The sequence below is a fragment of the Antechinus flavipes genome, chromosome 2 (assembly GCF_016432865.1).
Source record: "Antechinus flavipes isolate AdamAnt ecotype Samford, QLD, Australia chromosome 2, AdamAnt_v2, whole genome shotgun sequence".
NCBI lineage: Eukaryota > Metazoa > Chordata > Mammalia > Dasyuromorphia > Dasyuridae > Antechinus > Antechinus flavipes.
Window position 1 is genome coordinate 519,592,090 of NC_067399.1, and position 23,216 is coordinate 519,615,305.

The 23,216-nt window shown below is 34.0% G+C and overlaps 1 protein-coding gene across 1 annotated transcript in view; it reads right to left on the reverse strand.

Moving 5' to 3' along the window:
* Positions 1 to 78: 78 nt before the first annotated feature.
* The window catches only part of MYEF2 (myelin expression factor 2), a 51,726-nt gene continuing 28,588 nt past the window's right edge, over positions 79 to 23,216 (reverse strand). The window contains exon 17 of the mRNA XM_051980598.1: positions 79 to 646. Within this exon, the coding sequence (XP_051836558.1) occupies positions 483 to 646 (164 nt within the window). The 3' untranslated portion in view covers positions 79 to 482. The remainder of the gene's footprint in view (positions 647 to 23,216) is intronic.

The window sequence follows — 23,216 nt, forward strand, 5'->3', positions numbered from 1 at the left end:
TACAGTAATTCTGCACCACGGCATAAAACTAATTTTAAACACAACAAAATCACAACCTAATTTATCTGAGCCCTTTCTTTTCAAGTTAAAGTATTACTACAATGCATATAGAAAAACTGAAATTCTGGAAAAAAACATCTACTTTTTACATTACAATAAAGTGGGTACAAGCTGGGGAAATTTGAACACTAAACGAATCCCACTATGCAGTACTGAAAGTAACAATGAAGAAATGGCTTATTTCATTAAAAACAGTATAACCATTCATTTAAACTGAATGACCAGAGCCACTGTCTTTAAAAACTAAAACTCGAGTTTGTTAGCAAGAATTACAGTATATTTTAACACTATACTGTTAAAGGCTGGTGGGATTAAAAAGTTCCTTTTTACAGCTTCTTTAAGCATACAATGTTACTAAAACAACTTTTTACTAGGCTAGAGAAGCTAAACATATGTAGGAATGTTCTGAATGTAGTTTGAAATTATGCGTTACGATCCAGGCGTACGTCAATTTCTCTGCCACTGATTTTTATGCCATTCATTATTCTACAGGCCTTTTCAGCTGATTCTGGTGAATCAAACCTGACTGTTCCACAGCCTTTTGACTTTCCATTCTCCATTTTTATTTCAGCAAACATTACATGACCTGTAAAAGCAAAAATACACAATTATTAGGATCAATTTGAAAGAACTAATTTACATGGATTTGGACATCATCATATGTCATAAGCTATATAGTTATAACACTAGTGATTTTTAAACAACAGTCCAAATAAGCAATACTCAGAAAAGTTTTATTTAAAACATTTTTTACCTAGGGATAAGACCTTGAATAACTATTTCAATACAATTGGTTTCCTTTTTAATCCTATATATTTTATCTTATGCATTTAAAAAAATTTTATAAGAAATTTCGCCACTGCCAAAGAAGTCCATTATGGAAAAAAACTTAACCCTTGATTTAAAATTAGATGAAACAATTACAAAATTATACATATATATTGCTAGACAATCACAAATTAAGGGTCAATATGGTTAAGCTTAGCTAGTCTCAGTTTATACATTTGATATTAAAAAGAGACGCTGTAGGTCAAACTCTTAAAAGAAATTGAATTGCCCAGAATCTATTGCATAGAACTCCACCAAAAAGTATATTATGAGAATATATGTAAAAAATATATTGGTAAATTTAGTTCTCCCCGTCTATATTCTTAAAATGTACTCCCCTCAAGTAACAAGAAGTAACAGCACAGAAATATAATCATTCCCAGGCTTCTACTGCCATTAATAGGAGGTACTATGGTGCCACAGCAAATTTCTTCTACACAATTCCAAATTGTGAACCTGGTGGCAGAATCTGATAATGCACAACAGGAAAATGAACCATGAGAAAGAATGGCCCTAGGCTTAGCATCTAAGAAAGACAGTAGAAAATAGTAGCAGTGTCAAGACGAGACAAGCGACAAGGAAAGAGAGGATTGGGGAGAGAGAAAAGAGACAGAGATAGAGGGGGCGGGACATGCCCACCCTGAGACTACTCTACAAAAGAAGAAATAGCTGAGGCCCTTCAGAGATAAAAGACTGGTATTTGAGGTAAATTATTAAAAATCCAAAAGGTTACTAACTTATAACTATTTACCATGACCTCTCTCCTCCCCTCTTGATTATGAAATCAAATTTCAAAATATAAATTCAAAATTCAAAATATAAAATATATACTTCAAAAAGTTTATTTTCCAGGTCGCCAATGACTAATAAATTATATTCTAGCTACCAGATTAGAGAGCAAGACATTGCCAAATTAGTTCCCTATAACATGCAATGCAATTAACAAATCCTATGCATTCCATTTTATGGAATTCCTTGTCATTCCTGTAAAGGACGAACTGTGGAGAAGTATACTTGAAAGAAATATATTTGAAACAAGGTGTTAACTCAGTGGAAATGATGATATAATGGTTTTCTAGTTCACACATATGCAGTATACTGTAATGATGTAATTGTAATAGAATATTTAAACTGGGGGCAAAGTCAGACTCAAGGGAAGACTGGTTGAGACTGTCAGACTGCCAGACTGATGGAGGAGACTGGGTAAATATTACCAGATTGTCTATAAGGAGTCTGTATCAGTAAACCTGATGCTACTACTTCTGGTTGATAAGTCACACACTGTCTACTTATATTAGTGAATGGGATATTAGCTACACATTCTCCAGTTTCCCAAAGTAGTATATGGATGGATACTGTTTTGTAAGCATTCTCAGGAGGTGAAAGGTCAACCCTACTGTGATTGGAGGCAAAGGATCCATAGGCCGGACAGGGACAGATTTCACCTCTTCATGGGGACATCTCAGTAGTCCCAGCTGCATACAACTCTAGGTTTGTTAGTAACTTGGAAGCAAATCACTAGACTCTTAAATATATTAACAATGCACATCTCCTTGGTTATCTAAGAAAGAAAAATTAGAGCCAGATATGTGGGAACACTGGTGGGAAAGCAACTAATTGAATATTATGAAGCTATGGGTCCTGATTCAATTCCTGAAGAAACATTCCTTATGTACAATATAATGCAATTGGCTTTAAAGAATCCCATAAGTTCTAAAAAAAAAGGAAGTTTTAAGGAGAAAATCAGACAAGGAAGTGTGAGGAGAAAGAAGAGGGAGGGAAAATGGTATTGACAAAGCACCTGAAAAGCATGGAGAATTGGACAAGAACAGCTCTGATGAAGTTAAGGGGTGTGGTGCTTCTCACTTTCACAGCTCAGTTACATTGGAGTAGGTGTCATTAGGGCATTCCCTATCTCTTGACCATCCTCCCTCAATTTTGTCCTTATGGGTGAAGGAAGGAGGAAGTGGGAGAAGGACAGTGACAACCATCAGCACCACCCATAAGCAGTTTTGTCCACCCCCTATGACATGATTACAAAGGGCACTAATTAAAGCTAAAGAGGAAGGGCAAGATGCATATGATTTAAAAATAGAAGTATATTCTGTGATTGAAAAGTTTGACTCTTCAGGTCAAGGAAAAAAGATCTGAAAAAAACATCATCTTATGTTAAGATGCTATTAGAGAATTTGGCTTTTGAAGTTTTAATCCCTAATGATTGGAAATCTATATATGGCAAGGACATGTTTAGAACCTGGACATAACTTCTTGTGGTTTTCTGAGTATATGAACTCTGTAGAATACAATGAAACAGGCAAACTGGAGTTAATATACAAGTCACCTTTGAACAACTAGCAGGTTTAGGTCCTGATGCAGACACTTTAGAGCAGATTAATTACCCTGTAACAGCATATGAGCAAATTGCTTCTGCTACTATCAAAGCATGGGGCACCCTCCCAGGAAGACAAGATAGAGGGGAAGCCTTCACAAAAATAGCACAAGGTCCAAATGAACCCTTTGCGGATTTCATGAGACATATGCAGACAGCTGTCATATGAACTACTGATGAAAACATAGCAACAGAAATTATGATAAGACAACTTGCGAAGGAAAATACTAATGAGGTTTGTAGAAGAATTATACTAGGACTAGACAAGGATGCTCCTTTAGATGAGATCATAAGACGCTGTGCCACAGTGTAGCCACAAATATCTTTTATACCCACACTATGATGCAGATTTCTCAAAATCTGAACATGGAAAGACAGGATCCCTTTTGGCAAGGGACTTCCAGAGAGATTCGTCAATGTTCTTAATGTGGTAAAAGTAGGGCACATGAAAGCTCAATGTTGGCAAAGAAGACAAGGTGGGAAAACAAGACCCAAAACTCTATGTCCAAATTGCAATAGAGGCTTCCATTGGGCATCAGAATGTAGAATGACTTAGGGAAACAGGAAGCAGGGCCCAACTTCAGAGCCCCAGACAAAAAGCACTTGGAGTATGGGCAATTGATATTACACCCAGAAAGTCTTTAGAAGTTCATACTCTGACGTGATCAATCAGCCAAGAAGCAACCTAATGGGGAAAAGAGATTACAATTGGGGAGAATAGAGTTTTATGCAGCTGGAACTACTGAGATATTCCCTGGAGAGGTGAAATCTGTCCCTGTCTGGCCTATGGATTCTTTGCCTCCAAACACAGTAAAGCTTGACTATTTCACCTTCTGAGAGTGCTTACTAAACAGTGTTTCTCCATACACTGCTTTGGGAAATTGGAGAATGTGTAGCTAATATCCCAGTCACTAATACAGGAAGACAATGTGTGACTTATAGACCAGGAGAAGTAGTAGTATCAGGTTTACTAATACATATTCCTAAAAGGCAAACTGGTGATAATTCCTAAAACCTGGCTCATTCAAACTATTTTCAAAGGACTATAAAGATCTTTTTCTTTTAATTTCTTTAAAGTCCATGATAAGAACTATTTTTTTTCTTATCTATAGTATTCTGAGTCATTAGTTCTCTTTTCTTGACTCTGCCACTTCAGAAATTTCTCTTTGCTATAGATCTGCTCTCTAATAATAAAATGGTATAAGAATACAAATGCCATACTCAGTCTAAGTCTAGTTAAGGTAGTTTTCAACTCAAGACAGGTCATATTCCAAAGTTTTTCTGGAAATGTCATCAAACAATTTTCCAAAGAAATAATTTTATAAGTAGTATCAAGCTACTGAGTAATCTATTATGGAAATGTATAAGATGGAGGCTTAGGAATGAGACAATTTTTTGAAAATTTTATTTTCAAATAAAGGTGATAGGTAAGATTTGGGAGTCTACTGCATGGGAATAACTAGATCCATGGAAACTGACAAGAACCTTGGAAAAGAATGCTAAGGAACAGAGAGCTGGGGTACACCTGCATACATAGGGCAGGTCCTCATCTAACAATCCTACAAAGATGAAATAGAAAAATTAGCCCAGCAGTTAAGAAGAGAACCATTATAAAACAGACTCAAAAAACCAAAGGAGGAATAAGCATCCAGAAGGAGGGTGGTTCAACAGTGTCAACCACTGCAGAAAGATCAAGATGGACAAGAACTGAGAAAAAGAATAAAAATATGATTACTGGCCTTTCAGAAAAAACAATGTCTATTAAGTGCTTAAGTTTTGGTAAGTGAGAAGTGAGGAACTAGAAAGTAGCAAGCATAAACAAGTTTTGTTTTGTTTTGTTTTTTAGTTTGGCTATGAAAAAAGAGGTCAAATGAAGTTTCTGATTTTGTTTTTGTTTTTTTTAAAGAATGAAGGATGTCTGGCAATGTTTCAAAACTGCAAGGAAGTGTCAGTGAATGAGAAGTTGAAAGGAGCCTGAACCCTAGAATAGCAGTGTCCATCAAACAACCCGATTTGCCTAATTCCCAGAGATATCAATGAGGGGAGAAATCTTTATTGAGAGAAGGCCTATCTCTCTCGATCAGCAACAAGATCTGAGTAACTGCCACCAACTGGTAGCTAGGCTAGGAACTGAGGAGTGAACCATCTCCTCCTTGCAAATCACCTTATGCCCTCACAATAATCCTCTGGAGAAAGCAACTCCTGTGGAGAAGGGGCCAGCCATTTCTACCAACTAACATACACAGGACAGGCAAAATACCCCAGCTAAGGCAGCAAGGCACTAAGAGAGAGAATCAGGCGGCAGTACCTGCTAGGAGGAGGGGATCTCAAGGTAGAATCAGGGAAGAGAAACTCTTATGACTTCTTCAGTTTTCTCAGTGAAGAAAAAAAGAATATTTACTGAAAGAGGGAACATAATAATGAAGGTATCTTGAGACAAGAAGAGAAGATCTTCACAATCACCAGGAAGAATAAAAGGACTAGTGACCCAGGATAGGCCATATGAACCTATTTAACTCAAGTTGAAGCTGAAAATGTTACAAATTTATAATAATGAAAATGCTAAAGAAATAATTACTTTTAAGCAAGAAGTACAAAATTATACATATTGAACTATAATATTTTAAGTTAATCTCCAAAAAATCTTTTTAATAAAAAATAGCCTCCATATGTGCTATGTAAGTAAATGAAACTGAAAATACAAAAGGAATGAGAATTAGCTTTCCAGTTACCCTAAATGGTTATTTGAAGAAATAAAAATTTAAATTAAAAGAGGATTAAGGGATAGACAGAAACATCTGCGTTTCAGTATGTGTAAAGGAATCTACAGCTACAGGGGCTAGGGTATCATTTCACTTCAAACCATAGCATTCTTTTCCCTTAATATAGCTTTAACAATTAAGAGTTCTAATTACTGTTAGGCTTGCTATTCATGAAAAAAAAAAAAAAACCCTCAGTTTTTCAGACTTATAGGTGAAATTAACCTACAGTGTTTCACTTTGAAAGTAACAATTACTTTAACTTCCAAAGCAAAATTTCCTGTACCTTTTGAATTCAAATTTTCTCTAAAGATATCTCCCATTTCTCATTTCTTTTCTTTCTCCTTGTCTCAGATTAGTAAAAAAATTTAAAAAGGTGGGTTTTCAAGAGCACACATTCCCAAGTCCTGGCTTCATATTATATTACAACTCCATCAAAATATAGAATATTTATTGCTTACCAGGTAGCAAGAAGTGTGCCAAATATTGATGATACAAATAAAAAGACAACCTTTGCCTTCAAGGAGCTTACAGTCTAATGAAGGGAACACAAAGGAGAGCTGGAAGGAGGGATGATATACATGTGGTAGCATGGTGTTGATTAGGATAGGAAGTGTCATGAAGTTCATGTTCCTACAAGATATGGCAAAAAAGCTAACCCATCAGACTCACAGTTATAGTCTAAGGCTGGGGGAGGTGGACAGAGGGAGAGAGATATAAGTTTGATGGTCAGAGTACAGGCAGTATGGTGAAGAGATGACTGCAAGTAGCAAATAAAGTCTATCCTATCAACAGATTCTAAATTCTCATCTACACTCAAAGTTGTGATTTGTGGTTAGAGAATAAAGTAGCAGGGCCCAAAGTGTTTTCTGTATGCCAGACTGCTCTCAAGTCTAGAAATACCCTATTCTTTCACATTTCCCTTCTTTTACTCAAGCTATGTCTTCTAGTTAGGGTGTAATTCCCAGTCAGCCTAATTCCATCTATAAAATTCCACTTATAAGCACCATGCCCTTTCCTTATAATAAAGATTTCTCTAACTATTTTTCAGCAACAAACTTTATACCAATTATTTTTATGTTATCTACTTTATCCTAGTCCATAAGTTCCATGAATGAAAGAACTGGTTAACACTCCCCTAATAGCTCAAACATATACTGGGAGATGCTGAACCTAAAGTGGAGGGACAAATTTTCTCTTACTGATACTTAGAAGTCTACCTTCCACATTACTAAGAAGCCCAGTTGGCTTTTTGGGGTAAATTTTAAAACTTGTTTTTTTTCCCCAAAGAATTTAAATACCTACTTACTTTGTAAAGTTTCAAATAGGAAAAATAAAACAAAATAATCTCTATTACTAATATGAATGAAATGTTAAAATAATCTCTATTATTAATATGAATGAAATAATGTATCACTAGATATTAAGATATTTATGTACAAAACTACAGTACAAATTATATAAATTGCACATATTTATGTTAATATTTAAAAAATTAAAAGTTCTCTTTACTTTTATCTAAAAGACCAAAATTTCAAAATGTTTATTAAATTATGTGTACCCCAAACAAACCTATTAAGAGATTCACAAGGGCATATGAGTAAGAGAACTTAGTGGATGGTAACAGAGGTAACATTCTTGAAGGAATGTGAAGTCATAACAAATAGCAGCTTTGGTACATTTCCTCATTCTTAATTCTTATCATAGTTCCTGACACTTTTTATCACAGACACCTGTACTTTTGAATAAATGTTTTATTTCTCTCCCCCTCTTTTTTTTTTTCTGCTCCAAAAATAAAGATGTTTTTCTGCCTAATAGGATGTTTTTAAGATAAGTGAATCCATTATTATGTAAAGTAGAAAAAGGTAACCTGACATTATTAGTTAATTTGAAATTAACATACTTTTCTTAATAAAAAGACCTAAAAGTTTCCAAATAGGCATCAATAGCTAAATAGAATCTGATCAACACCTACCTTGCATGATAGAAATCTTTTCAGCTCTTTTAATAGTTGAGTATACTAGGCAAAGAATTTTGAAAAGTAAATACCATTCTAACTTATAATAATTAGCTAAAGGAGAAATATCTGTAAAAATATTTCTACAAAAGTTTTATTTAGTTAAGAGGCTCTGTGGATGGAATGCTAGGCATGAAGTCAGAAGACCTGAGTTCAAAGGTGGCTTCAGATACTTACTGTGTTACCCTGGACAAGTCACTTAACTTTGTCTGCCTTAATCCACTGGAGAAGAAAATGGTAAAACACTCCAGTATCATTGCCAAGAAAACCTCAGGTCAATACTAACAAATACTACAGAGTAACAAAGAGTTAGACACAACTTAATAGCAAAAGTAATAGGACTATTTAGTTACTTAACAAGGGACTAATAATTGTAATATCATAACATTTATACATCCATACGCAGGTTATTCGTTATCTTTCAAAGTTATCCTGGGATTTACATGCTAATTCCAAATATATTACCATTGCTCAAAATATACTTGTGACTTCTGTTCTGAAATTAACTTTAGCAATAAACATAAAATATCAAACTCAATTTTTAGTCACACCTTGTTTGAATAACACCAACTTATTTCCAGCTTAATGATTCACCTCATTCACCAGAGTTGCCCTCCAAATGACTTTTGGGTAAAAAATGAAATGACCATTTCCTGGTATGGTCAAAGGAATGCATTACATGATTTTAAAATTGTATCATAATAGCTGCCACACTCAAGTAAGAATATAACTTCCCATGGTAAATACTATAGGCTGATACTAATTTAGAGGTATTAAATTCTAGAATGCTTATTTTAAGAAATTTAAGAAATTTATACTTATGCCTCACAAAATGAGTTAAATAAGTCTATATAACAACCACAGACACATCAGATAGTTTCTCATCTTTAATGAGGAAAAAAGTTGCAGCTATTTTTCAAGTACCATATTTCCTACACAGACCAACATTTAATTTCAGAAAATAAAGAAAAAGTACTCTGCCAGCCAAAAAAAAAATCTTATTTTTTTATTTTTTAATTTTTTAAATTTTATTTTATAATAACTTTATATTGACAGAATCCATGCCAGGGTAATTTTTTTACAACATTATCCCTTGCACTCGCTTCTGTTCCGATTTTTCCCCTTCCTCCCTCCACCCCCTCCCCTAGATGGCAAGCAGTCCTACATATGTTAAATATGTTGCAGTATATCCTAGATACAATATATGTTTGCAGAATCGAACAGTTCTCTTGTTGCACAGGGAGAATTGGATTCAGAAGATAAGAACAACTTGGAAAGAAAAACAAAAATGCAAATAGTTCACATTCGTTTCCCAGTGTTCTTTCTTTGGGTGTAGCTGCTTCTGTCCATCATAAAAAAAAAAAAATCTTAAGAGGAAGCATCATGGAGTAGAAAAAAATCTCAGAATAGTAATTACAAGATTTGAATTTATGTCCTAACTCTTTGCTAGCTAGCTTTGTGACTTTGGGCAAGTCTCTCAACCTTTCTGGGTTTATTTCTTCATCTGTACAATGAAAACTTATTATCAGATATAATTATTTAAGTTCAGTTCCAGATTTAAAACTCGTATTGACTCTACCAATTTAATGTTATAAATTGAATACTAATACATTTGTAGAATTTCATTTTATATGATCACTGTCTTTTTTTGTTGTTGTTGTTATTGTTGCTGTTGTTTTTTTTTTCAACTGTATGAAACTAAAATGTATGTCTTCTGATCCCAATATCCTTTTTAGCTCATCCTATGATCTTGAGTGAAGCAACCAATGAGGTGTAATCCTGAGAAAAACTGATTTAAAAATATATAATGTAGCAAAATTGTGATACCAACTGAGAAATTATCAGATAAAAGATATTTTAGTATAAATATATGGACCAAACAAAAGAACTCTATTATTTTAATAGACATATATATTTTGCTCTCTACCCAGAAGAATGGTAATGAAACTTTTCAATGAAGTTTCAATTATTATTGAAATTAATAAAGATTATTATAGTTGTTTGTTATGAATAAGTAGGTTAGTAACTTACTGGAAATTCATGGAAATAAATTTATTCAGCTTCTTAGAATAGGTGAACTCTTTATTCCCCAGCCCTACCACCCCTTAACTAGAGTGTCTGAGAGAAAATTTTCCTCCATAGCAACAAAAGATACGTTATTATACTTGGCTGAATCAAGAAAAGAATTTTATGGAAAGCCTGAAATTAATGGATGTTTAAGATAATATCATGGATTAACCCAGATTATCAGGTTAATGAGTCCAGGGTTAATTATTTTCCATTAATCAATCAATATTCCTACACTTCTTGAACTGAAATTATAGGTATAAGTCAGTCATTAGCCATTGTGAAAAAGCATGCCAAGAGAAATGGAAGCAAAAAAAGTGTGAATAAATGAGTCCATTACATGCATACTTTTGGGAAAACTCAAAATGTACATTCTAGTAATAAAGAGCAATAGTATTTTTTTAATCTATGTATTTTTAAAAACAGTAATTTTCTGTCACCCTAATATGTTGAAAAAAATGGTAATGAATTGTGAAAACTGAGTTAGCACCCTAGATACTTTAGAATCAGCTGGAGTCAGGATAAGCAAAAGTCCTTGGTCTTTATTCTTGGTCGAAATGAGAGGAATGGACACAGGAATTTCCACATCTCTCTTCTTCCTCTCCCACCCAGAAGTAATTCTGGCTTGTCTTACTCCACCCTCTAATCCCTCCTACAATTCTCTGTATACACCAACAGATCAAGCCAGCACAGAATGGTGGGGCGGGCCATTTTCCAAGCATATGCTAATAGAGTATTGTCCAATAAGTAATTAGCCTTAAGTGCTTGGTTGTCCGACCTAAGTGCATGAACTCAAAGAGTTTCAACCCTTTACAATGAATGAAACATGAAAAACATAATTTTTATAACTAAAATGTTGGTATTGAAATGTGACAACAAATCATATTACTCACCTATTTTTCCCCCCTTCATTTTACAATGGGAAACGTCCCCTCCTTCCTAAGAGTTTCTTCAAATATAAAATTCAAATAAAAAAATACTTTGATACCTACTCTGTGTTAGATTCTATGCTAAATATAAATTAAAATCCTTGTTTTTCAGAAATGGATTGGATTTCAGAAAGTCAACTAATCCATCTTCTACCTAAAATCTGAATCCTAATATAGCCTCAAAAAATGGTAATTTATTTATTTACTTTGATAACAAGAAAAACTATTCTTAAAGGCAGTTCATTCCACTGTAGAATAATTCATATTGTTAAGTGGTTTTTCCTTTTAAGTATCTAGTTTTTTCCTCTTAGCTTTAGATTTTCAGTCTTTCAGTCTTAGTTCTTTCCCTGGGGGCTAAGCAAATAAATCTAATCCTTCTCTTCCATATAATAACTCTTCAAATATTTGAAATAAAGAACCATACACCACACACCCCTCCCACTTGTACCTCCCATTTTCCCATACAAGTCTTCTCCAGGTTAAACATCACCAATGCCTTCTCAATCAAAAGAAACAAAGATGACTAAGACAGAATCATTGCCTTCAAACAATTGTAATTACAACCTACAAATGGCTTACAATTACAATCTAATATGGAAGAGATAAGTATCCAAATAATTACTAAGTGCTGAAAGATGAATTACAAGATAGGTTAAGCAGCTGGTGGCACAGTAGATAAGAGTACTGAACTTGGAGTCAATAAAATCTAGCTTGAATCCCACCTCAGATACTTGCTTCTTGTGTGACTGGGACAGTCACTTACCCTCTTGTCTCAGTTTCTTCATCTGTAAATATGTAAATAATAGTACCTATCTTACAGAGTTGCTGTGAAGATCAAATGAATTATTGCTTATAAAGTGCTTAGTAAACCTTAAAGCACTACATAAATGATGATCATTATTATCATTATTATTAATAACACTAATTATTATAATTATAATTAATTCAAAAATGTCAAAGGGGTCCAAAAGAAATAAAGATCACATTTCACTGGAGGATCACAAAGACTGATCTAAACAGCACTTGATGGTAACTTTGAGTGTTGATTGGTTTTTGACAGACAGTGAGAAAAGTGAAGGACATTTCACCTAAAAGTAACAGTGGATAGGTAAACAGTAAAGGACATGCATTTTGAGGAATGATGAGTGATCCATTATGGCAGATGTGTGTGTAGGAGAATTAAATATAAAACAGCAAGATGGTGGGGCCAGACTGTAGAACCTTGAATGAACCTTGAGCAACAGACTTTATTCAGCAGGTCAATAGACAATCAATGAAGGTTTTTAAACAAAGTTTACTTTTTAGTAGATGAAAATAGATTTTATTTCCTATAACTATGATATGAATGCCAAGTCTTTAAAAGAGGTATTCAATGGAATGTTGGAGGGGATATGGGAAAACAGGGACACTGATACATTGTTGGTGGGATTGTGAACACATCCAGCCATTCTGGAGAGCAATTTGGAACTATGCTCAAAAAGTTATCAAACTCTGCATATCCTTTGATCCAGCAGTGTTTCTACTGGGCTTATACCCCAAAGAGATACTAAGAAGGGAAAGGGACCTGTATGTACCAAAATGTTTGTGGCGGCCCTGTTTGTAGTGGCTAGAAGCTGGAAAATGAATGGATGCCCATCAATTGGAGAATGGTTGAGTAAATTGTGGTATATGAACGTTATGGAATATTATTGTTCTGTACGGAATGACCAGCAGGATGAATACAGAGAGGACTGGTGAGACTTACATGAACTGATGCTAAGTGAAATGAGCAGAACCAGGAGATCATTATATACCTCAACAATGATACTGTTTGAGGATGTATTCTGATGGAAGTGGTTCTCTTCGAGAAAGAGAGCTAATTCAGTTTCAATTGATCAAAGATGGGCAGAAGCAGCTACACTCAGAGAAAGAACACTGGGAGATGAATATAAACTGCTTGCATTTTTGTTTTTCTTCCCGGGTTATTTATACCTTTTGAATTCAATTCTCCCTGTGCAACAAGAAAACTGTTCGGTTCTGCACACGTATATTGTATCCAGGATATACTGTAATCTATTCAACATGTAAAGGATTGCTTGCCATCTGGGGGAGGGGAAAAATCGGAACAGAAGTGAATGCAAGGGATAATGTTGTAAAAAATACCCTGGCATGAGTTCTATCAATAAAAAGTTATTAAAAAAAAAAGAGGTATTCAAAGCCTTCTCAAATTCTCCTTTACACTTTATTTCTCAACATTCTCATCTCTCATATACTTACTACTTTAGTATACTTGCTATTTCAAGAATAACTTGTGGTTTTCCAAATACTACATATTTTCTAAGCTTACAATACTTTCTATCTGTCAAAATCTATCAGGGTCTATCTCTTCTATGAGGTTCTCTAGTACCATGCCCTAGCACACTTTTCAAATAAGCACTATTATTTCTACCATTCATTAACTTTACAGAATTAAAGATTTAGAGCTGGAAAAAAATGGCCTTTTAGGTAGCTCAGAATAACCCCTTCATTTTCCACTTGAGGCTCATTAATTTGCCCAAGGTCATACACATATGGCAAGACCAAAATCTGAATCCATGAACTTTTACTTCAAAGCTATATTCTTTCTACTAAATCACTTCTTAGTACTATTTGAAACCTTTTAAAAAATCTATCTTATCCCTCTTTGTGTATATCTTTATTTCCTGAATGAGGTTATGAAATCTGGAAGGATGGTATTCTACAAATTTTATATCCAGCATACTATCTGTCCATGATAAAAAATATTTGCTAGATTGTGGGCAGTGAAAAACCACTGAAATTTGAGGGAGACAGGAAAATGTAGCCTATTTATCTCCAAATTAGTCAGATTTTTAAAAAATGTAGCAGTTAAGAATAGAGAATACCTTCTTACTACTATACAAAGGGAACTTCAAATTCAAGCTACACACTTGATAACCTAAATATCCAATACCACAAATTATCAATTTCTCATGAACAATTTATTGATTTCATCAGTTACACACAGAGATGGTTATTCCCTTTATCTTGCCATCATCTATAAATGTTCCACATCCAGATTCATTAAATCTGAATTCCATTATCTGATCATAATCTGTTATAATTCTACTTCTCCCTTGGCCTTGTAATCTCAAACCTTATTCTTTGTTCTCATCAAAAATTTCCAATTCTTCCATAACCTCAACTCTTTTCCAGATCAGTACCCCTGCACTGGGTACACTCTTTTCCTTTTTTTTTTATCTTGAAGTTTTGGTGAACAAGCGCTCAGTGCTATAGCTATACTGGCTCCTTCCAATTTGCCTCTTTATCTACTGAAGTTCTTGCCCTACTAAATTCCAGTTTTGGTTAACTTCCATTGTATGCTGCCTCAGTGAACAAAATTGGAGAAAATCATGAGACTATTCTAATGGAATTTACAACATATTTTAAGTTACATAATTTCAAAGAGGTTCTCCCTGTGAACTCACAATCCTTTTAATCTCCCTTATCGATTTCAGTAGCCCACTTATCAAAGTGACTTTTCCAAATCTTTTCATGTCTTCTTTAAACTCCCAAATTTTCCCCTTCCCTTTCAGTTGAAAACACTACCTTGAATGCCCTGAAAAACTTAGGTATTTGCAGAGTTCTCTCATCACATCATCTTCTGCAATTATCCCCTCTTCCTTTACTCATTTCACATTTTCACTAAATTCACATTTTCACTAAGACAAATCCCTGAACATGCACAAGTTATCCAATTTCATCTTATTTTCTCCATCTGACTACTTCCTTTATAATTTCTACTGTCTCACTAATCTTTAATCACTGCCTACTAGATGCTTCTCTACCACCTACTAACATGCACACCCATGTTTCCTTCATCCTCAAAAAAATCTCAACTAATCATCTCAATCTATCATCTGATTTTTCTCCTTTCTTTCCCAACTAAATTCCTTGAGAAGGTGCTGTAATAGATGCCTGCATTTCCTTTCTTCTTACTCTCTTCACATCATTCAACAGTAATTGTTCTCAACAAATTTACTAGTGATCTGTCTGAATTGCTGAATCTAATAGTCTTTTCCCATTCTTCTGCATCCTTCTTGACCTCTCTATAGCCTTTGACACTATCAATCACTCTTTTCTCTTTGACATTTCCTTCTAAGTTTTCTTGATAGTGCTCTCTCTTATCTGACTGCTCCTTGAGTTTCTTTGCTGGGTCTTCATCCAGGCCATACTCATTCTATCCATGAATGTACTCCAATGTTGTTTTGAATGTTTTCTTCTTCTTCTATATTATTTCATTTGGTAATCTAATTAGCTGTCATGGTTTCACTTTTCACCTCTGCAGATGACTCTCAATTCCACTTATCCAATTCTAATCTCTCTCAAGATCTCCAGCCTCTCATCTCCAACTGTATTGAACATCTAAACTGGATGTTTCCACAGAAAACACGTAAGGCTCAACAAATTGTACTCTTTCTAAAAACCTTCCCTTCTTCCTAATTTCTCTATTACTATAGAGGGAGTGAATGACAGGAGATAATCTAGTTGTCATTTTTGGCTCCTCTCCCCTCTCCTCCTTCTCCTCACTCTGTCTCATCTTTTCCTCTATCAGTTGTCAAGGTTTGTCATTTCTACTTTTGAAACATCTTTTATATATACCCTTCTTTTCCCTCTGACACTACAACCATCCGGGTACAGTCCCTTATCATCTCACTTCTGGAGAATAATCTACTGATTATTCTCTGCTCCAAGTCTCTCCCTACCCCAATCCTTCAATTTTGCTGTCAAAACTGATCTTCCTAAAACTCAAATCTGATCATATCATCCCAACTATTCAATAAACTCTAGTGGCTCCCATTATTTCCAGATCAAATATAAAATTCTGTTTAGCTTTTAAAGCCTTTCACATAACATGGCTCCTTTTTTTCTTTCTAGTCCTATTTCGCCTTATTCCTCACCACATACTTTATTGTTTCAGTGACATTAACCTCCCTGCTGTTCCTTGCACATGACTTTCCATTTTTTCATTCACAAGTTTTATCATAACTATGGACCTCACAACTGGAACTCTCTCCCTTATCATCTTTACTTCCTAGCTTCCCTGGTTTCTTTTAAGTTTCATCTAAAGTCCCCCTTTCTGCAAGAATCCTTTCTCAGCAATCTTAGTGCTTTCCTTCTAAGACTACTCCCAACTTTGTCCCCAGCTTATGTATCTCACTTATGTATGTATGTATAGATGTATGCATATACATTTTTATTCCTTGTTTGTACATAGTTGTTATTAATTGAATATCTATCTCCCCCAACAATCAGCTTTTTGAAAACAGATACTGCCTTTTTTGCCATTTTTTTTACCTCAGCATTTAGCCCAATGTCTAGCACATAGTAGATGCTAAATTACTGTAAAATGAGAGGGAGATGTATGAAGACATTATTGTAAAAAAGTAAGAAATACTGAGAATGATGGTAATGGAGAGGAAGCCAGGCTGGAGAAACACTGCAAAAGCACAACTGATAGGTCTTGGGAAATGATTGGACATACAGGGTGAAGGCAAAAGAAGAATACGAGAGAAACATGTGGTTTCCAAACTAGGTGATTAGAATAATGGTAAACCATTAACAGAAATAAGCAAGTCAAGAAGAGGATATGTCTGTGTCTAGGGGGAATGGCATGGGATTTGATTCTGTTTGGAAAATTCTGAAGTTATGGTACCAAGAGCCTCTCCAGATAGAAGTATCCAGAAAACAATAGGAAATAATGATATTAATAAATAAAATGTTGGAAATATTGAAATATAGACAATTTGTTCATAGCTCAGAAAAAAAAAGTTAAAGGCTTTAGAGAAAGGGACAAAGGGTTAGTTTATGTAAAAGGGATACTTAATTATAGGAGCAAGTACCAGGTTACCAGAGTAGAACACAGAAAGACCAATCCAGAGATATACTTGTATTCAGGTATTCTGTAAAGGAGACGGAGAAATATTAAGTAGAGAGAATATCAAGGTAGCCTAGTATCATAAAGCCTAAGAAAAATGAGTTTTCAAAAAAAGGCAGAAAGAGGGGGAGTTGACAGCATTACTAAAAATCAGTATGAAGATAGAAAAAAGCTTTTAGATTTTGAAATTCAATGATCATCAATGAACCTCTAGAGAAAAATTTCAGGAGAAAGTACAGACAGAAGTCATTCTCTAATGTGTATAGATTGTGACTGTATTTACTTTTTATTAAGGGCAAGGAAAAGAGGAATAATTAAAGTACTGCAAAAAACAAAAGAACAAAAAAGAGTATCAATGAAATATGTAAAAAAATATACAAAAGACAGTAAGTTCAAAAGAAGAAAAAAAAAAGTATTAGACCACCATAGCACATTTAGTATATATTTTTAGAGATTCATGATTTCATATATAAGCTTTTTTGTTCTTTATATTTGACAGGGTTCATGTTTATTAAGTTCAAAATAATAAAAAAGAGAATTTAAACATGGAAGCCATATTGCAAGGGATAAGTGGATGGTAAAGTAGAAGCAATAAATTTTAAGCTAATTTTAGCTACAAAAATGCTGGTTATCCGGAATGTTTGCCAGAAGGTCTCTCTAGTTTCAGACAACTTTAGATAAGGTACCTGTAAATAGCAAATGCTAACAACTTATGATTAGGGAAAAAGAGATGTTTTTCCAAATCTCCAATAGGCTTTAATGCTAATGGTAGACAAGACAAGAATGGTAGACCAAATTTGCCTGGGATTAGACAGAAAACAGACTGTTTCCACTATCAGGGGCATAGAGAACAGCATCTTAATTTGTTTAGTTAATTTTTTCACTTTAAAATAAATTTCCACCTGCATCTCTCATTGAAAAGAAAAATAACCCATGTTGTTTGTTTATACTGTGCATATAAACAAATATGCACAGTCAAGCAAAACACATTCCTACAATGGCCAAGTCCAAAAAATGTGTCTCTTTGTAAACCCTCAATTTATCATTGGTTGAATAGCAATTCATTTTAACAAATATTTACCAAGGACTAGAACAGAATAAAAGTTGGATCCCACTCAAGACAGAAATGTCAACATCCAGTCAACTCCTTTAATTGCCTCCAAAACACCCAAATTTTGTAGCAAAAAAGTAATCAGAGGGAAAATAAGGAAGTTATGTAATAAACATGCAATTAACTTCAAGTATAAGCCTTTAAAGGTTTATAGATTTAAAGAATGAGTTTTACTCAACATAGAACAAATATCTTAATAGTCATAAGTAGTTGGAACAGAAGGGAAAATACATTTACCATCTTAAAAGAATACACAGTAAACTTTAGCAATAATCACATTTGATGCCTTTAAAAAACTACTCTCTCAAAACTTATTTCCACATTGAAAACACCACCACTCTTTCTAACTACAAATACCAAACAAGCTCTTTATGACTCTCAGCTCTGTTTCAGTTAGGAGAAGATTCAATCAATGCCATTATCTCGAATTTGTGTATACAATAGTAAGATTTTAACTATATTCTTCTTTGCTCTAGCACCTGTTTTTATCATTTAAATTCTTTTGAACATAACATCTTCACTTTCCATCTATGAAAAGAAATCAATTAATGATGTTTCCTTAATCTGCTACCCTATACAAATTACCAGTAATTGTTGAAAGCCATTATACCATTGTCCACAATGTCCTTAATTCCATTTTTTATACAGAAATTCATGTCATATCTTTACTTACCTAATCTTAACACCTTTTCCCACTTACATCAACTGCCCTTCAAAGGTTTAGTCACTGCCCAAAGCCTTTTTACTAATTTGCTTTTTTCTTTTGAGTATAGGAAGAATAAAAACTGAAGATAGCTTTTTACTGCCACTTCTATCATTTTTGCTTAAGAAGCTTGTTTTTACATTCTTTAAAAACTCAAGTTGATTAAGACTAAAAGTAGACCAAGGAAAACTAAAAATAAATGTAAATTACATAGTAATGGGTCACATTAGGTTCACTGTAATTATAATTATAAAATAATATTATATAATTATTACTATTATATAATCTCAACTAGACTCTCACCGCAGCAAGACAATTTTTTTTTTTTTTTTTTTTGCTGAGCCAATTGGGGTTAAATGACTTGCCCAAAGGCACACAGCTAGGAAATGTTAAGTGTCTGAGGCCACATTTGAACTCAGGTCCTTCTGACTTTCAGAGCTGGTGCTTTATCTACTCTATCCACTGCCCCAAGGAAGTCTTTTTTCACCTCAATCTATTCAACTATTGCACTCAAGCAATTACTGTTCTAAACCTTTTCATTTCTCCCCAATGTTGCCACCACATCATCTCCTATTTTTCTCTCAGAATTTGACTTATACACTACAGTGGAAAAACAATTGAAGCTATTCACTGAGAGGTCCTTCTCTCATCTTTTCAAATCATTAAAACATCCTTTCCCTCTATCTTCTTATTCACTCTTATCTGTTAAAATAGTAATCCTTTTATTATTATTATTATAGCTTTTTATTTACAAGATATATACATGGGTAATTTTACAGCATTGACAATTGTCAAACCTTTTGTTCCAATTTTTCCCCTTCTTTCCCCCATCCCCCTCCCCCAGATGGCAGATTGACCAATACATGTTAAATATGTTAAAGTATAAATTAAATAATAGTAATCCTTTTTTTTGCCAAAAAAACCCTCTACAATTTACCTTGGATCCTATATGCTTCCATCTTCTCCAATGGAGTACCTCTATTATTAATTTCACTGTTTCTCATCTTTACTATCTCCCTGTCTACTGACTTTTTCTCTGCTAGCTACAAACACCTCCCATGTCTCTAACCAATCCTTAAAACATACTCACTAGATCTTGCAACCCTGCTATCTATCACCCAAAATTTTTCTTCTTCTCTACTAACTTGATTAAAAGAAAGTAATCTATATTAGGTGCTTCAGCTACTAAAATTTACTTCTAAATTCTTCATCTGGCAGTTCCAACCTTATGTGACCAAAACTGCATGTACTCCCCATTATCTCATTGATATGCCCCACTGAACCAATCTACTCTTTTGAAATATCCCAGTTTGTTGAAGGCACCATCATCCTTACAATGTCTCATGTTTATAACCTCAGCATTTTAATCACTTTTTCACTTTCACTTATGCTACACTTCCTATTAATTGCCAAATCTTGCTGTTTCTACTTTTACTACACTTATGTCCAATTCCTTTTCTCTATTCATACAGCTACCATCTTAGTTCAAACTTTCATCAGCTTATTTAGATTACTGTTAACAGCCTCCTAGTAGACTATTGTCTTCCTACCTCAATTCTCTTATTCCTTCAATCCTTTCTTCACAATGCTGTTAAAGTAATTTTCCATTGAGCAGATCATATGACTTCCTACTCCAAGAGGCTTTCTATTTACCTCTAAAATACAATATAAACTCTTCAAAGCATTTAAGCACCTGCACAACCTGGCCCTAGCCCCATTGGACATTTACTCTCTGATATAATAGCTATACTAACTAATCATCTCTCTGTTCTTTTCAAATGCCCACTCTCCCAAATTACTTTATATTTAACAATATTGTCTTTGCATGTACATACATTTGTATGTCCATATATGTGTGTATGTATGTGTGTATATATATTTACTAACTTTATATTTATGTTGTTTGTACTAGCCCATTGTGAGCAGACATTCATTTTTTGTGCTTATATCTCCAGCTCTTAACTGGCACTTAGAAGTCATTTAACAAATATTTGTTTTCTGATTTGTTTAAGCTTAATCCTTCCTGACTTTTCTGCAGATTCTCATACTTATTAGTAACTATCTCTCCTCCTGGATAATGTTTTTGGATACTGTTCTCTCCTGATTTTCCTTCTGAGTATTCTTTTCCAGGCTCTTTTAGTTCATCATCCATATCATGCCCACTAAACATGAAAAAGCTCTGTCCTGGGCTCTCTCTTCTCTCTTTAGACCAGGGACTTTTAACCTTTTTATGTCATGGATCACTTTTAGTTTTTGAAAACTATAGATCTCCTCTTAAATTAATATTTTAAAGTTAAGAAAATAAAATATATAGGAAACCAATTATATTGGTCAGATTTCGTTTACATCATATATATGTATGTATGTAGACACAACATCTTCAACTAGAAGTATCATAGGCATCTCAGATTCAACATGTTCAAAAAAGAAGTCACTACTCAAGATGAAGCCCCAAATGTTCCCCTCTTCTTAACATTTTTATTATTGTTGAAGGTACCACTACTTTCCTGGTCACCCAGCTTTGCAACTTCAATGTCATCCATAATTGAATTAACTCTGCACTGATATTTACCCTGCACATCCAATCTGTTTTAAAATTGTCTATTTTCACAATAGGTCTTGTATATGTCTCCATCTCACTACTCAACATAGCCACCAATTTAGTTCAAGTCATCATCATTTTATATGTGGACTACTGCCAACAGCTTTCTTTCTAGTTTCCTTCAACTTTTCCCCCACTCTAATCCATAAACTGCTAAAATGATTTTCCTAAAGCACAGATGACCATGTTAGCCCTCCTCAATAAATTTAACTATTTCCCTATTACCACTAGAATCAAATATAAGCTATTCTTTTGATTTAAAGCCCTTCACAACTTTACCCATTCCTATCTTTTCGAAGTTGTTTATAATTCTTTTGCACTCTATGATTTAGTTAAATTGGCCTATTTGCCATTTCTTACAGATGAACTCTATCTCATGATATCTCTTTGTACTGGTTGTCCCCATGCCTGAGAAGATCTTCATCTATTAGCTTTCCTAACTTCCTTGAAGACTTAGATCAAATCTCATCTCCTGTAGGAGACCTTTCTCAATTCCTTCCATTGCTAGTCCCCTCTGAAATTATTTTCAAACCACTCTGTTGAACAGATATGATTGATATGTATATTAATTACATGGTGTACAAATATGCTTTGAATGTATTTAACAATTTTATTATGTTTTCTCCTCTATTATAATGTGAGATCCTTGGAGGTACAGGCAATTTTTTTTTCTTTCTTTCTTAATAACCCCAGCACATTGGAGGCTGGCATCTATTTAAGCCCATGATCATTGACTGCCCATAAAATGTCCTTGGTGCCAATATTAACAAAGCTGTCTGCCCTAATGTCAACCTCAAAGTAAAAAAATAAACACAATGTTCCAAGAAACATTTGTAATTTCCCCTCTATTCCAAGTAATTACCATATTCATCCATTGCTTGAAGATAGACTTCTTTCATTAAGAAAATGTTTATTAAATGCTTACTATTATTGTCAATCATTGTGCTAGATATAGTAAGAATATCAAATATAAAAATAAGAATCGCTGCCATCAGCACTTTATTGGGGGAAACAGCACACATACAGATAAGTATACACAAAAAAATACACAAAGTAAACAAAAAATAATTTTGTGGAGAGGAAAGACTTTGTGTGGGAAATTACACTTGAGTTTAATATTTTAAAAGGTAAGGAGGAAGAATACCCTAAGCATAGGAAGTAATTTATACAAAGGTACAAAAAAGGGAGATGAAATGCCTTATTGAGGGAACAGTAAATAATTCACCTAAACCACAGGCTATCTGAAGAACTATAATATGTAAGAAGTCTTGACATGTAGGTTAGAGCCAATTTGAAGGGTTTTAAATGACCAACTGAAGATTACATATTTTAACTTAAATGAAATAGGGTGCCACAAAAGTTTCTTAAGCATAAGTGCTTTAGATATTTGCGGAATTTGAGCTGTGTGTGGCAATTGTGTTAAGTTGAGCTGGGAAAAAAGAGAATAGGTACAAGAAGACCAAACAGGGGTTTACTATAATAGGCTAAGTGAAAGATGATAAGGACTCAAACTGAGATAGTAGACATTAAAGTTTAGAGAAAAGAAGTCAACAAATCTAGGCAAGTAACTGGACTTGACAGTTAAGAGAGAGAGAGAGAGAAAAGCCAAAGATTCACCAAGGTTGCAAATATGAGTGACTTGAAGATGATTAAAAGAAATAGAAAAGTGAGGAATAGTAAGAATCTGGGAAGAAAAATAATGAGTTCTATTTTGGACATGCTGAATCTGAGATGCTTATGAGATATCCAATTGAAAATATTCAATATGCAAAAAATATATAAGGCTTTTTTTTTCCAAGGAGTTTACTTGTAAAAGAAAAGAGAGATATTAAACAGC